The sequence below is a fragment of the Dipodomys merriami genome, unplaced genomic scaffold (genome assembly GCF_024711535.1).
Source record: "Dipodomys merriami isolate MVZ:Mamm:240054 unplaced genomic scaffold, mDipMer1.0.p SCAF_37, whole genome shotgun sequence".
NCBI lineage: Eukaryota > Metazoa > Chordata > Mammalia > Rodentia > Heteromyidae > Dipodomys > Dipodomys merriami.
In genome coordinates this window covers 171,257-188,108 of record NW_027205270.1, presented here as the reverse complement: position 1 = coordinate 188,108, position 16,852 = coordinate 171,257, and the positions used below count along the sequence as shown (strand labels likewise).

Sequence of the window (16,852 nt, the reverse complement as noted above, 5' to 3'; positions counted from 1 at the left end):
AAGTTTGTCTGTCTTGGGGAGGGTAAGGGGGAGCGCAGAAATGGCGGGACAAAGGGTGAACAAATGCAGCAGTGGTACTCATGACACATTTTGTTGAAAATGAACTATACAACTTGTGGTGGGGGTCAAAAAGGAAAAACGGGAAGTGAGGAAAGGGATGACACTGTTTATAAGGAAATGTACTCATTACCTGACTTAGGTAACTGTAACCCCTCTATTCATCCCCTTTACAATAACAATAAATTTTTAAACATGCATAACAAAGTGAAAATACTGCAAGACAGCAGGAAGTTGGGGGCAGAAACAACAAATCATTAATACAGAATGCAATGGGAGAGTAGGTGAGATCAAGAATATAAAATACTTGAATAATTACAAAATACAAAATTATTTCTGATCAAAAGGGAAAGAATTTTAAGATTCCTCACCACCAGATCAAATTCTTTAGAAAATATAGCCAGGCACAAGTGGCTCATGCCTGTAATCCTAGCTACTCAGGAAGCTAAGATCTGAGGATCGAAGTTCAGAGCCAGCCTGAGCAAACAAATCCATGAGACTCTTATCTCCAATGAACCAGCAAAAATATGGAAGTCAATGTGGCTCAAGGCAGTAAAGCACTAATTATGAATAGAAAAAGTCTTCAAGCTCCAATATTGGCACAAAATAATTGTGAAGTTATTTGGTTCCTGCTTCTAAGAGGAATGTTTCTAATGTTTTAATATAAAGAATGTTTTTAATAATGATTTGACATAGGTATGTACTGCTTCCATCAATTAATGCCTTATTAAGGACTTTTCCTAGAACTCTAAAGATAGTTTTAAGTTTTATCTTTGATTTTGAAAGGTAATTTATTTATATCCATAGAGGATTGTCTGAATTAGTGGAACAAAGTCTACTTGGTTATACTTTTAGGAACACTGGGTCTTGAGTGAATAGCACTTTAATTTATTGTTTATTATCTTTAAGAACTTGTATAGAGGAGTTGCCATTTAACAAAGCATCTTGATCAATGCTGCCTCTTTCAACCATCTCACCCATCCCTCCCCTATCCCCCCCTTCCCTCACTCTTCTCAGTTTTGTAGGAGGTACATTGGATTCTTGTCTGCATTTCCCCCTCTTCTCTTCATTCATTTACCCCTCGCTGCCCCAACACCTCAGCCCTATCGAGTACCCACTTCCTCTTTATTTTTCTGAACTTTGATTTGGACTTTCTAAGAAATTACACTGCTGTCTCTCTTGAATCTACTACATTTCAGTCATCATATTTGAAGACACTTACATTTCACCTAATGTATTTGCTTATGTTTATAATTGAATTCTAGCTTCCACACATGAGGAAAAACAGGCATTCTTTGTCTCTCCGGGCCTGACTTACTTCACTTAACAAATGTTTTTCCAGGTCTTTTCATTTCTTTACAAATGGTACAACCTCATTCTTTCTAATGGACGAGTTAAGTTCCCTTATGTATCTATACCACATTTTCTTGTCCACTGAGGAGCGTGTAGGCTGGTTCCACACCTTGGCTATGGTGAATAGTACTGCAATAAACATGGCTATGCTGGTGGTTTTACTGTATCTTGGTTTGTAATCTTTTAGGTAAATGTCCAGGAGTGGAACTGCTAGATCATAGGGTAGTACTATGTTTAATATTTTGAGGAACCTCCACACTGCTTTCCAAAGTGGTTAAACAAATTACATTTCACCATCAATGTATTGGAATTTCCTTTTGGCCACATCCCTGCCAGCATCTGTTATGGTTTGTTTTCTTGATAATGGCCATTCTAACTGGGATGAGGCAGAATCTCGATGTTGTTTTGATTCTCATTTCCTTTATGGCCAAAGGTGTTTGTTGAGCATTCCTCTAAGTGTCTATTGGCCATTTTTACTTCTTCTTTGGAGAAAACTATGTATAGCTGGCAAAAATCTCCTATTCTGTAAGCTTTTATTTTGGCGGTTGTGGGGCTTGAACTCTAGGCCTGGGTGCTGTCCCTCAGCTCTTCAGCTCATGGCTAGTACTCTACGACTTGAGCCACAGTGCCACTTCTGGTTTTCTGAGTGGTTTATTGGAGATAAGAGACTCATGGGCTTTCCTGCCTGAGCTGGTTTTGAACTGTGATCCTCAGAGCTCAGCCTCCTGAATAGCTAGGATTACAGGCGTGAGCCACCAGCTCCCAGCTTTAGGCTATCTTTTTAGCTTGTTGGCTATGTCCTTTGCCATACAGAAACTTTTTAGTCTTATCATTTATCAAGTCTTTCTTTGATTTGCTATGCTTTTGGATCTTTACTCAGGAAGTTTCTACCTGTAACCAGGAGCCCTAATGTTTCCCCTGTTGTTTTCTGTAATAGTTTCATGGTCTACATTGAGGTCTTAATCCATTTTGAATTGACGCTGGTGGGTAATGTATAAGGATCTAGTTTCAGTTTTCTACATGTGCCAGTTTCACTTATAGCTGACAGAGAGAAAGGGTTGATTACCTATAATGGAAGAAAATGTGGGGTAACATGACACAAGCTATCACATACCTCTCAGTTCTAACAATATTAATGGGCCCAATTCTCCAATCAAAAGATATAGAAGAGTGGATGGTTGGAACAAAAGGCTGGACCCATCCATCTGCTGCCTACAAGAGACATAGCTAACTGACACAAATCAAATATCCACTTAAGGTAAAAGGCTGGAACTGTCTTTTAAGCAAATGGCCCTCATAAGCAGGCCAGAATAGCAATACTAATTTCAGATAAAACAGACTTCAAATTAAAATTAGTAAAAAGAGACAAAGAAGGACATTATATATTAAGAAAGGGAACTTTCCACCAGGAGAACATAACAATTCTCAATATTTATGCACCAAATGCCAGAGCTCTCAACTTCATCAAATACTATTTGACCTAAAAACACACATAGATTCAAACACATTGATTGTTGGTGGCTTCAACACATCACTGTTACTTCTGGATAGATCTTCCAGGTAAAAATCAGCAAAGAAACCTCAGAACTAAATAACTGCATTGACTAGCTAGACCTAACAGTTACCACAGACTTTCACCCAGCAGCATCACAAAATGCATTCTTCTTGAAAGCACATGGAACATTCTCCAAAATAGACTATGTCCTAGGTGACAAAGCAAATCTCTGCAAATTCAAGAAAATCAAAATTACTCCCTGTCAGACCATCAAGGAATAAAATTAGAGCTCAATATCAAATACTATCACAGAAACTACTCAAACTTGAGGAAGTCAAACAATTCATTATTGAATGATCATTGGGTCATTAAAGAGATAAGTGAAATCCAAATGTTCCTGGAGTTCAGGATAAATGAAGACAGGAACTACCAGCTCCCCTGGACACATCAAAGGCAGTACTTGGAGAAATTTGTAGCTATGAGTGCCTACATCAACAATCTAGAGAACTCTGAAATCAGTACTCTAACGATGCACTTCAAGCTCCTAGAAAAATAGGAACAAGCCAAACCCAAAACCAGTAGACAGAAAGAAATAATAAAAATTAACTTCCTAGCATTTTTAAATGTTTTTCTCCATCCTTCTGAGCTCTTAAGTTATGTTAGATGGAAGTAGAGCTGTGGCTCAAGTGGTAGAGTGTAAGCTTTTAATACAAAAGACCAGGGACAGTGCCCAGGCCTTGAATTCAAGCCCCAGGATCAGTGCCAAAAAACACTTTTAATTAGGAATTGCATTCATCCTCTTTTATATCCTGGGATACTTTAAATAGCAAAAACATTAAATTAATTGACAGTTGATAGGAATTTACTATGTAAGTCTATGGAATACAAATCTTTTATAGAGTAATCATTATTTAGCAATCGACATTTCTACTTCCTGAATCAATTTGGCCAATTTTACGTTTCTAGAAAATTTTGTTCAGGGGCTGGGAAGGTGGCTCAGTGGTAGAGCGCTTGCCTTGCATGCATGAAGCCCTGGGTTTGATTCCTCAGCACCACATAAGCAGAAAAAGTCAGAAATGGTGCTGTGGCTCAAGTGGTAGAGCGCTAGCCTTGAGCTAAAGAGCTGAGGGACAGCGCCCAGGCCCAGAGTTCAGGCCCCACAACTGACCAAAAAAAAAAAAAGAAAGAAAATTTTGTTCAGGTACATAAAACAAATTCAATTTCAAGTTAATCAACATTGAAATTTTTTTAACCTTTCCACACAGGTTCTATCCCTTTTTTATTCCCAGCACTGTAAATTTTTTGAAATTTTCTCTGTATTATTCATGATTGATCTTGCCTTGGTTTTGTTGTTTTTTTTTTTACAACGATGCTTATACATTCATTTTCTGATTTTTATTTTAATTATTCATATTCTGTCTTATAACCTCATTTTCCTACCTTCCTTGGATTTACTTTATTCCTTTGTTTCTTCTTCAACTAGATGGTAACTTCATTTAGTTTTATTATTTCTTAATAATAAAAGAAAATTTGTGTGCCAAGCATAGTATTGTATTCTTGTAATCTTAGCTATGCAGGAGAGGGAAGTAAGAAGGTCATAGTCAAGCAAAAGAATGAGATCCTACCTAAAATGAACTAAAGCAAAAAGTGCTAGAGGAGTAGTTCAAGTACAGCACTTGACTACTAAGCACAAGGGACTGTATCATCAAAAAAAAAAATGTGCATACAAAAATACATTTTGTATACATCTTTGGCTGAATCTCAAATGTCTTGATTCTTATTCTTGTAATTATTTTGTAGCATAGTTTTAATTTTGCTTTTTTATCTACAAGGTTTTTTTTTAATTTTTTTTGTTTGTCGTGGGGCTTGAACTCAGGGCTTGGGTATTGTCCCTGAGCTATTCTGTTCAAGGCAAGTGCTCTACCACTTTAAGCCACAGTGCCACTTCCAGTTAATTGGAGATAAGAGCCTCACAGACTTTTCTACCCCTGCTGTGTTTGAACCATGGTCCTCAGATCTCAGCCTCCTAAGTAGCTAGGTGAGTCACTAGCATCCAGATCTTTTGTATATTTTTAAGTGATTGATGTGTAAGTTGTCTTTTTGATAGTAAGCTCTCATTTAATTGTATTATAATAAAAAACTATGACCAAAATATTGTTTTCTTCTTGAGTTTAAGGTTTTATGTGCAAAGTAGCATATGAGCACTTCTTTAAAATCTTCTAAAAATCCTTGAAATAAATGTATTCATATTCATAGCATAGAACAGTTCTGGTTTGTATATATTAAACTAATTCCCTTAAACTACCTAGATGTATCTTTACTTAGTTTTCATCCATTATATCCCCATTTCCTTTTGCTAAATGATATATTTTTAAAAACAAAGCAACAGAGACACAAAGAAAAGCCAAGTTTCTCCCAAAAAGCCAAACAGAGATTCACTTTGACATTTCATTGGCCAGACTTAGTCACATGTCCTCCTGTCGGCTAATCATCAGCAAAGGCCAAGGGATTATCTTGCCTTATCCTGTATGCCAAAGCATGCTGGGAGAAAACAAAGCTGGACTTCTGTTTGCAGGAAGGAAATGTCCATCCTCTTGGCAAAAACACTAAGTGCCACAACATATGAAAGATCTGAAATTGGGCTCAACATTTTTGCCACTTTCTTTATTCACTGCCATTGCTTTTGCCATATAATATTATTGGGTTTAATTACTTAGCTGGAATATTTTCTGTGGAATATTTTTAGTCAGGGTGGTGAATGGTTTACATTTTCATAGCTTCTTATCTGAAATATCTCACTAGTTAAGAAACAGAATTTTGTGTCACAGTCATTTCCTCTCAAAATTCCATGGATATTACTTCATTATCTCTGGTATTTGTGGGGCAAATGTCAATAGGAATGTTTTTCCTATTGGAAACATCCTAATTCTCCCTTGATTGGCCCTACAAAGTCAAAGATGATTTACTCCCCATCATTGAATCACTTCATGCATAACCACAACATGAGGGGCTTGCAGGGGGATGGTGTGGAAAAGTAGATGAAAGAAACAATTAAGAAGCAGGTGTTAAAGTTTCATGCCTGTGATCCTGGCTTCTTAGGAGGTAGAGATCAAGAGGATCACAGTACTGGGCTAGCCCAGGCAAAAAGTTCAAAGGACCTCATCTCATTAGTAGCTGGGCATGGTGGCATGCACCTGTCATCTTAGCTTGCAGAGGCTGAGAATGGATCATGTTTCCAGGCCAGCTTGGGCAAAATAATGCATGAGACCCTCATCTGAACAGAAAAGGCTGGGTTTGTCACTTTACATCTGTCATCCTAGCTATGTTAGGCAGCAGAAATAAGAGGATCAAAGTCCATGTTGACCTGAACAAAAAGTGAAGACTTAGCTCAAAAATAATCAAAGCAGGGGCTGGGAAGGTGACTCAGTGGTAGAGTGCTTGCCTTGCATGCATGAGGCCCTGGGTTTGATTCCTCAACACCACATAAGGAGAAAAAGCCAGAAGTGGGGCTGAGGCTCAAGTGGTGAAGTGCTAGTCTACAGCTGAAGAGCTGAGGGACAGCGCCCAGGCCCGGAGATCAGGCCCCACGACCGACATAAATAAATAAATAAATAAATAAATAAATAAATAAATAAATAATAATCAAAGCAAAAAGTTAGGGGTGGGCTGGGAAGGTGGCTCAGTGGTAGAGCATTTGCCCTGCATGCCTGAGGCCCTGGGTTCTATTCCTCAGCACCACATAAGCAAAAAGGAAAAAAAAGAAAGCCGGAAGTGGCGCTGTGGCTCAAGTGGTAGAGCGCTAGCCTTGAGCTGAAGAGCTGAGGGACAGCGCCCAAGCCCAGAGTTCAGGCCCCATGACCGGACCCCGAAAAAAAAAAAGGATTAGGGGTGTGATTCAAGTTGTAGAGCATCTGCCTAACAAGTACAGAGTCCTGAGTTCAAATCTCACTACTAACAAAAAAAAAACACATTTAAGAGTCAGTTGTCTCTGGGGACCTCTAAGGAAGCAGCTTTTGCTTTCATATTGAATGTGTAAAGCCAACTGGGCGCAGTGGTCCAAGTGGTAGAGAGCTAGCCTTCAGCACAAAGGCTCAGGGACAGCACTCAGGACCAGGATATGAGAGAGAGAGGGGGGGAGGGAGAGAGGGAGAGAAAGAGGAAGAGAGGGAGAGAGGGAGGGAAGGAGGGAGAGAGAAAGTGAGAGAGAGAGAATGGAGATGAATGCCAACCTCACATTCCTGGGTCGTTTTTTTGTTTCTGGGTTTTTTTGGGGGGGTAGAGGGAGGGAGGTGTTTTTGTGTTTAGTTTGTTTTATTTTTTGTGCCAGTATTGGAGCTTGAACTCAAGGTCTGAGCACTGCTTTTGCTCAATGCTAGCACTACCACTTGATCCACAGCTCCACACCTGGCTTTTTGGTGGTTAATTGGCAGTAACAGTCTCACGGGCTTTCCTGCCCTGTCAGGCTTTAAACTGCAATCCTCAGATCTCAGGCTCCTGAGTAGGTAGGATTACAGGTTTGAGCCACCAGCACCTAGTTTGTTTTGATTTTTGTGGATGGTAACCTTTCTAAAGCCCTGCTGATTTCCAGTAGAGTCCCTCCATCCTTCATCTGTGTGAATGGAAGGTTGTCAAACCTTTCTATCCAATTCATCTCCTCTGCACTGTTTTATAGAAATTTCTGGCAATGTTTGATAGGTGACAGAATGCCTGAACTCTGGGCCTGGGCACTACCACTGTGCTCTTCAGCTCAAGGCGAGTGCTCTACCACTTGAACTACAGTCCCACTTCCAGCTTTTTCTGCTTATGTGGTGCTGAGGAATCGAACCCAGGGCCTCATGCATGCAAGGCAAGCACTCTACCACTGAGCCACCTTTCCAGCCCCCTTTCCTTGGTTTTGAACCACTTCTTTTTCCTGTCTCTTGTGCTTCTCTTGTGCCTCACCACCTTATCTCCATGCTCATCACAAAGGACACATGCGCATTGGGTAGGACTTGCCCATTGGAACTCCAGAGACTACATTGCCTAGTATTCAGAAGAGTATGGCAGCAGGGTTGTGGGGCTATTAACAAAGAGAAGAGACAGAAGGGAATGCAAGCCATCAATGTCCAATTAGACAGCCTCCCTGCCTCTAAGCACGAGCTGTGCTGAGTCTTTCAGTGGCATTGCACCTCTCCTGGTAGCTAGGAAGCTGATGAGCTATTGTGGGAGATGATGTCTTTCATTCTAAAGTTCTGAAAACTTTGATCTAGTGTACTGATTAGGATATGGTGCTGCTTAGGACCATGGAACCACCAACCTCTAAGCCCAACTCTGAGCTCTGGGAAGCAAGGAGTCAGGCTTAGCCTACAATTCTAATGTGTACTCTCAAGGTAGACCCAAGTGCTGGGAAGAGGATGATAGGAAACATTGGCAACCCTAGTCTTTGGTCAACGCTGGCAACGATCATCACCCAGATCACTGAGAGCAAAGCAAATGATTCTTATTGCTTCTTACCCTGTCTGGTCTGCTAGTGATGAAAAACATCAAAATGAGCTGAGCGTTAGGTTTTCTATTTTGTTTTCAGCTTCAGATAAGCAATACAGTCACAGTTGAGGCTGCATGGTGCAGGGGGTGGGGGAGAGGAGTCAGATACTTGGACAGTACCTCACTTTTGATTATTTCTTTTCCTAAATCTCTTACCACATTAAAATCTCCTCCCTTACTTATACAAAGCCAGAGGCATTTATAAAGCACCTCTCTCTCTCTCTCTCTCTCTCTCTCTCTCTCTCTCTCTCTCTCTCTCTCTCTCTCTCTCTCTCTCTCTCTCTCTCTCTCTCTCTCTCTCTCTCTCTCTCTCTCTCTCTCACACACACACACACACACACACACACACACACACACACACACACAGATAATGTCTGACCTTGCCCTCTGTGCCAGGTGCTTCTGTCCCTGCTCCTAAGGGAAGTTCCTGGGATACCAGGAGCTGGCTCTGCACACTGGCTCTGAGGCTTATTTGCAGGAAATGTGATTCCTCTGATGCTGTGACTCCTGGTAAGAACTCTAGCTGTTTACTCTTGACTGTCTCCAGCAACTACAGAGATAACCACCAAGATCCATTGACCTGAACACTCAGAGAAGTGCTGGTGTTTACAGCTCCACAATGACCTGCACAAATGAGCCAGGAAGGAGGGGGAGGCTGATTATAGTGAAGAGGGGCCGCTTAAACATACACTCTATAATAAGCACATGGACGAAAGGAAAGGAAAACTGACAGTGAGATTTACTGGCCTCTGCCTAACACATGACACAGCTCTCTTGTTTGCTCAGGGAGGACAGGCATGATTGGCTTGTTACAGCTGGGATTAGCCCAGCTCAAGGGCAGCTGAAGCCTGGGTGTGCAAGGCAATCGGTGCATTCCTGGAGGGAAGGCCACACATGCGCATTGAGATGCAAGTCTCCATGGCCACATGAGACAGGTACAATGTCTATAGGTGAAGGAATACACCAGAACCTGTGCATAGCTTCAAGGAGCTATGCCAAAATTCCACTCTGCTCAGAGAACAATGTGTTGGGTAGTGGTAAAGTGCAAAAATGTTCTGATTTCTGGGCTCTGAGCATGGCTTATGTGGTAGAGTGCCTCCTTGGTAAGTGTAAGGCCCTGAGTTCAAACCCAGTACCACAAAAAGAAAAAAAAATCATAGATCTTGGTTTATATGTGAAATTCTTTCCCTTAGCAAGGTGTGGTTGTTGTGAGGATTAAATAAAGACACATAAAGTACCACAGCATCAGCTGTTTAGGATATTAGGCCTCCTCCTAGTTCTACAAATAAATGTTCAAAAATCTTATCAGTTCCATTTACCAAAAATATTTAACACCAAGACAAAACTCAACCTCTGATTACCTGTTTGACAAGAACAAATTGGAAAGTTATATGACCACAGATATGGACCAGCTTTGGAAGACCTTGGTAGAGAATTAATAATTTTCAAGAATTAGTATGTACTTCGAGGGCAGAGCATGGTGATGCAGGCCTGTGGTCCAAACTACTTGGGAGGCAAAGGCAGAAGGATCATAATCCCAGGCCAGCATGAACAAAGTTACTGGAATCTCTCTTTTCTTTCCAAGTACTGTCCTTCCTTCCTTTCATTTTTTCTGTCATTAGTTTACATTTATTATACAACAGGGGATTTCATTGTTAACATTTCCACACAAATGTACAATATGTTCCAATCATTCCCATCTCTATTGCTTCTCCCTGTCCTTCTTTTCATTGTCCTATTTGCACAGTTGCGAACAATCTATTTAGATGGTATTCATCCTAATACCCCCAGTAGTCTATTTCCTTTTCCCATCCCCATATTGATCAACAGCTTTCATTGAAGCTCTTTATGCTGTTGTTTTTAAAATATACTTGCAATGTAATGCAAAATTATTCTTCTTTCTTTGTCCCTTTCCCTTTCCCTCCCCTAAAATCATATAGTGTTAGTGTGTGTGTATATACAATTGCATGTATTTTAGGTTTAGCTTCTAGCTACTGGGACATCTTATGTCCTAGAACCCAAATTCAATCCCCAGAACCACAAAAAAAAGAAAAGACATAAATGTTTTTTTCATTTTTAAGTTATTTTGGATTTTTGTTGTTGTTGTTGTTGTTGTTCTACAAGATGGCAAATTGTCTCTTGATCAAAAAGATTTTCCAGTTCTTCAAGTTAATTGGCTTGATTTTGTTGCTACTTTCCTGGATGGCATACAGGCAGGGGGGAAAGAAAGGGAAACTGCTGTTTTTAACTCACAGACAGCTGGACAGCCAGTCTAGCCAAAGCCACACTCCAGATGGATGAGGTGAGAGAGCTCCTGATTCCTTATCTCTGGTCACTAAGAACTAATCTGGGAAGGAAGACAGGAAAAACATCAGGACAGATCAGGGCCAAGCTGAAAGAGCTAAACCTCAGATGCTGAAAGGAAGGAGCTCCTGTGTGATGGATTAAGGAAATGACACACCTCAAGACTGCCCACAAAACCTCATCTGTCAATGCAGATCATTAAGGGCTGAAGAACAACCAAGTATTCTCGGGTAAACATAATAAAGAGTATAGTTTGCCAGTGTAAATGTATATACCCTTTTCAAAATTGGTACTTTTTAACTGTTATGGTTTGGACCTTAAGTTATCTTCTCATTGCTCATGTGTTGAAGACACAGGTGCTAACTCATGGCACTATTGGGAGGTTGTGGAAATATTAGGGGCCTCATTGGAAGAAATTATGTCATTGGGGGAGTTCCCTGGGTACATTAGAACCCCAGGCTTTATCTATCTTCTTCCCAGCTGCCATGCATTATTTGTGTGTATGTGCTTGCATGTGAACGTGTATATATATGCTGATTATGCTAGAACACAAGGCCTTGTGTTCCTGTTTACCTTTTATCACACAAAGTTGACACTCTTCCACTTGAGCCATATCTCCACTTCCAGTTTGGGGCTGGTTAATTGGAGATAAGAGTCTGAGATTTGTCTAACCCAGGCTGGCTTTGAACAAGGATCTTCAGATTTCACCTTCCTGAGTAGGTATGAGCAACTGGTGCCTGGCTGCCATAAACTCTTGGTCATGATGTTCTGACTTGCCACAGGGCTAAGTCACCATGGACTGAAACTGTGAGCCAAATTCAATCTTTCCTCCTTTGAAGTGGCTTATCACAGGTATTTTATCACATAGTAAGCTGAGTCACACAGTGTTGACACTAATATGGCCGTGTTTCCTTTTTGAATTTAGGTTTCTCTTCTCCTATGAAACAGATGGACACAAGCAATCTTTGAGAGTGAACCTCCTGCCAAATAAACTGCAAGAGATTTTCCTCCGAGGTCTACCCTGGAGTAGCTAAGCCAACAAGTCTGAAAGGGTCAGTCTGTGAGTTCCATGGCCAGCCACTGATGATCGGGGATGTACTGATCTCTTGTTCCCTATGGATGGTCCCCAAGGCACTGATGAGCCACCTAGAATATCTAACTATTCCTCCAAGGTCCATTATCTATTTTGAGTTGGGTACTTCTCAGTGTGCAGGATAAAAAAAGGTTTTCCAATCCTTCAGGGGACAAGCTTAAAGCCACCAAATCCTGAAAGGACCCCCTGGGAGCCTCCTGCCACCCCGGGGGCTTTTGGTCCAGCTTCCTGGGGACAATGGAGGTAGCCTGGCATATGGAGACTACCCATCTTCATCATCAGCATCAGTTCGGAGACGCAGAGACTCCTTGGTCTCCACAATGTGCCAGCCAGAGGACGTGGAGTGGCTTTGTGGGTGGCAGGTGTTCCCCGAACCGAAGAGGGTAGGGGCGTGGTTGAAACCTAGTTTTAAAAAAAAATCCCCAGCTTGATTTTAGAGAGCGTCTTTCCTTGGGCCAAATCTTAGCAGGTGGCTGGCTCTGTTCGCAGGTCCCCTCCAGGACAGCGTCCCCAGTGTCCCGCTTGGGGAGCGGCCCTTGGCACAGGTGACAGAGCCTGGGAGGCTCTGCTCTGCCGCCTAGAGTCTAAAAGCAGCCACTTCGCCAGGGACTGCGCGGCGGGCGGCGACCCCGCACCCCGGAGCCCGCGGGCACGAGGCGTTGGCACTCTGGGGCTGGTCTCTGAAGTCAGGCGCTTCCTGCCTTTTCCTTGGCCAGGGTGACCGGCACGCGCTGCGGGGACTCGGGGAGTCCGGGATCGCCCCTCCCCGCCTCGCCGCCCGCGCCTGGCCGCGAGCTGGTAGCGTCCCCGCCCCCAGATCCCACCCCCCGCCCCCAGATCCTTTAGGGGGACACCCCCACTGGGACAAGAGGGTGGTCCGCCGTACCTCAGTCTCGAGTGGCGGAGAGGTGACGGTAACCTCCTTTCTATTTCCGCCCGATCGGCAGCAATCAGGGGTGAGTGCCAGCCGCGGCGCTCGGTCCTGCCTCCGCCTCCGCCCGCCCGCGCCGGGGCCGGCCCTGCCCCGCCAGCGCCTTTTTCCCCCCCGCGCGCCGCGGCGCCGCTCAGCCAGTCGGGCACCGCAGGGAGGGCCGGAGGCTGGAGCGCCCGCCGCCCGCCTGCCCGCCCGCCGCCCGCGCGTAAAATGGTCACCTCGGCTGGACAGCTCGCCCTGTTCGCGCTGGGTACGTACTCCGTCTGCCGCGCGCCCGCCGCGACACCCCGCTTCCTTGTGACCCCTTCATGTCTCTCTTCTGGGGGCTTTGCTGCATCCGTGGCGGGGGGCGGGGGGGAGGACGCGAAGGCTTCACCTAGGTCGGAGCGTGGGAAGCAAGGAGAGACCCCAAAGAATTACAAAGAGGGGACAGCTGAGTGGCCAGGCTCTCCCTGGAAGTGGCCTCCCGGGGCCGTGCGACCGAGCGTGAACTTTAATCCGCCGCGACCGTGCGTCTGCTCACCCATGCCCACACCTTGTGCTTACCTGGCCGCCTCTGAGCCGGTCATCTGGCTGGCCCTGGCCTGTGTCCCTTCCGTGCCCCCTTGGCTGTCCCCAAGCCCCAGACCGACAGGCGTTCGGAATCCACTGAGACGCCTTTATTCTTTGTAACTTCAAGGCGCTCTCGAGCTTTGGGATAGGTTTTGGATTTTTGTGCGGATTAGGGGTTCTTTTAATTAACTTCCCTGCGAGAAGTGGTTTCAGTGTCAGCGGAGGGTAGGAGTGAAACCCTAGACTGATCGCGGCCCGTTTTCCTTCGAATTTGAATTTAGAAGTGAACGGGAGATGGGGGAGGGGAGAGGAGGTTAACACCCCCCCCCCCCCGCACACTTGAGGCAGGTAGGGGTCGCGGGTGCGTTTTTCAGCGGTGAAAATCAAAGGTCTATCCGGACGCAGCGCCCTCTCGGTGTCTGCAGGATGTTTCTGGTTGGTGGAATCTGATGAACCGCCTGGGTATCTTGGTTGCTGCTGCAGCCTTCCGTGAATTCAGTTGTCCTGTCGATACTCTTAAGTTAAATCCTGAAAAGCCCGTTGGTGGGTCGTGACCGGGTCATTAGGATCTGACAGAGAAGCATGGGGACCCCTCCCTAAAATATACCCAGAGCTGCAGCTTGGCCCAGGTTCCTCTGGGTGGCAGGGGATTCGCGGGTTTATCCGTAATCCTGCCTTGGAAACTCTGAGCATGAGCCCCAGCAGGAGGAGAGGCACCCTCTTCAAGGGGGCTGTTCAAGGAGATGCTCCAAGCTGCGCCCTCTCACCAACAGGTGACATTGTGGACAGTTGGCTTTCCTCCTTCCCTATCCAAGAATGTAGTGTGTGTGTGTGTGTGTGTGTGTGTGTGTGTGTGTGTGTGTGTGTGTGTGTGTGTCTGTGTCTGTGTGTCTGTGTGTCTGTGTGTCTGTGTCTGTGTGTGTATGTGTGTGTGTGTTCATTTTAAAGCAAAAACGTTAAAAAGCAAGGAAACCTAGCCCCAGTGGGAAGCCTCGTGGGTAGAGTATTATAATGCCAGTAATATAATAGCCACCACTGTAGGCACGCTCAGGGTTCTAATATTTTAAGTCATTCCATTTTTACCACATCTAGCTGAGAAAGAATCATCATTTCATGCTGCAGAATGGGAGGTGAGGCCCACGGGGTCCACAGGAGTAGTTAGATAGGGACTATTGCTATGGAAGAGATGAGGACACATAGTCTCATTCCTCAGTCTTAGGACTTTGCTTTAAGGAGAAATTATGTCAAGTACCCCGGATCTTGCTGTTAAACTGGGTTCCCTAATGAGCTCCTTGACTTCCAAGTGGTTATTCAGTGGAAATTAGAGGCAGAAAATTAGTGAAGGCAAGCAAATTGGAGGAAGTCTTTGAAAGTTATCTGCCCCACCCCCAGCCTCCATCCTCTAAGGCTCAGCCTTGAAGGCTACATTCATCTTTGGGGTCATGTTTTCCTCTTTTGCCTCAGTGTTCTCAGACAAGTGTTCAGCTCCATCTATTTCCTTCCTTAAGAAAAAGATGTATGAACATAAAGAGATTGATCAATACGTAAAAGCTGGCTGGCTCCAGCAGTTTTTAAATGTGAGCAGTTGAAATAAAGTAGAGGGAGAGGGAAAACGTAGGAGTAATTTACACCCATAAGGACTCCTTTTTATTTATACTCTTTAGAAGAGAAATCAGAGCTGTTAAGTCTGTGCGTTTATGAGAACTGCTGCCTCCCACATACATATTTAATTTGCTGTGTTTCCTCCAAAGCTGCTTTCCTCTTTAATTTTTCTTAAATTAGTTGAAGGCAGTTCCAGGCAATTTAGTCAGTGTTCAATTGCTAAGCAAGATTGTAGAAAGCCTTGATGATGGACTGAGGCGGCACTGGCTGTTAGGAGTCTGAGCTGATGCTTGATTACTTGGAGGCTGAGCACTGATTAGTTTTGAGTGACAGCATGTGGAGACTTTTGCCCAAATGGCTCCTGTGGTGACTGCCATTCATGTCAAGTTTCTTTGCTAATGGGTAGACCTGACTGGGACTTGGCATTTCAGTTCCACAGCCAAGAAAGAAGCCAATGAAGATGTGAAAAAGTTATTTCACTTTTCTCTGCCTTATTTTTGCCATCTGGAAAATGGGGATATTAGGAGATGACTGACTATACTTAATATATGCAGACGGTGCCTAGCATGTAGTAAGAGCTGAAATAGGTTTGGCACCATCATCATTGTTGTTACTTGGGACTCCATAGAATTCCAGGCATGATTACAGGTTATAGGAGCTTGTCTATTTTACCTGATTATCTCCCTGCTCCTCGCCCTTCCTAAGCCAGAAAAATATCACCCAACCTAAACCCTACCTAGGTGATTTCTGACCAGTGTCATCTGGCAGATGATAAACTCAAGAAAATATGAGTTCTTTTAGATGTCATGAATTTCTTCCTTCTCCTCTTCCTCCTCCTCCTCCTCTTCTTCCTCCTTCTTTGTCTTTGTCTTTGTCTTTGTCTTTGTCTTTGTCTTCTTCTTCTTCTTCTTCTTCTTCTTCTTCTTCTTCTTCTTCTTCTTCTTCTTCTTCTTCTTCTTCTTCTTCTTCTTCTTCTTCTTCTTCCTCTTCCTCTTCCTCTTCCTCTTCCTCTTCTCCTTTGTGTGTGTATGTGTGTGTCAGTCATGGAGTATACACTCTGGGGCTGGGCTCTGCCCCTGAGCTTTTGTGCTCAAGGCTGGTGCTCTACCACTTCAGTTATAGCTCCACTTTTAGCTTTTTGGTGGTTAATTGGTGATAAGAATCTATAGACTTTTCTGCCTGGGCTGGTCTTGGATCTAGATCTTCAAATTTCAGCCTTCTGAGTGGCTAGAATTGTAATAGGATTACAGATATGATCCACTAGCACCTGGCTCCTCATGAATTCTTCTAATATTTAAAGCAAAACATTTGCAATTCCCTTTTAATATTCAATAATCAGCTTATTAAAGTTCAAGTTTTCTCATCTGCAACGTGGGAACATTAAACTCAATCTCATAGGCTGCCCTGACAGTCAGATGATACTATAAACAGGGAAGCTGTTTATAAACTATGAAAAATAATTAAGCTAGGAGTAGCTAATGGTAGAGCACCTAACCTAGAACATATAAGGCCCTGGGTTCTATCCCCTGTACTATAAAAAAGAAAAAGGAAGAGGCTATATAACAAAATGTTTTATGATACAGGTATGATCAGCGCCTTAAGTCAGGTCTGAATGTAGAAAGGATGGCAGGGGTGGGAAAGGTCACCTTCCTTTTGGAACTCAAGACTGAAGGATCTGTAGAGGAACTGAACTGAGATGTTTCTTTACTCCAGTACATGGAAATGTCATCTTTCAGGGTCCACAGTGGAGACTTGCCTGGGACACGTTTTCCACTCTGGGCAGCCATAATTAGGGAGTGTTCACCTAATGTGTGGGCTGCAGAGGTGCATGTGGAAGCCTTCAAGGCTGAGTTTCCCCTATTTGCTTTTCTAAATTTTGGCTTTCCCAGGATAAAATGATCTTTCTGTAAATACTCCAAGTCCCCTGAAACGAAGACTT

The 16,852-nt window shown here is 43.6% G+C and overlaps 1 protein-coding gene across 1 annotated transcript in view; it reads left to right on the top strand.

Moving 5' to 3' along the window:
• The first annotated feature begins 12,937 nt into the window (after positions 1 to 12,937).
• Positions 12,938 to 16,852, top strand: part of Tgfa (transforming growth factor alpha) — a 148,852-nt gene continuing 144,937 nt past the window's right edge. The window contains exon 1 of the mRNA XM_069988908.1: positions 12,938 to 13,009. Coding sequence (XP_069845009.1) covers positions 12,970 to 13,009 — 40 coding nt within the window. The 5' untranslated portion in view covers positions 12,938 to 12,969. The remainder of the gene's footprint in view (positions 13,010 to 16,852) is intronic.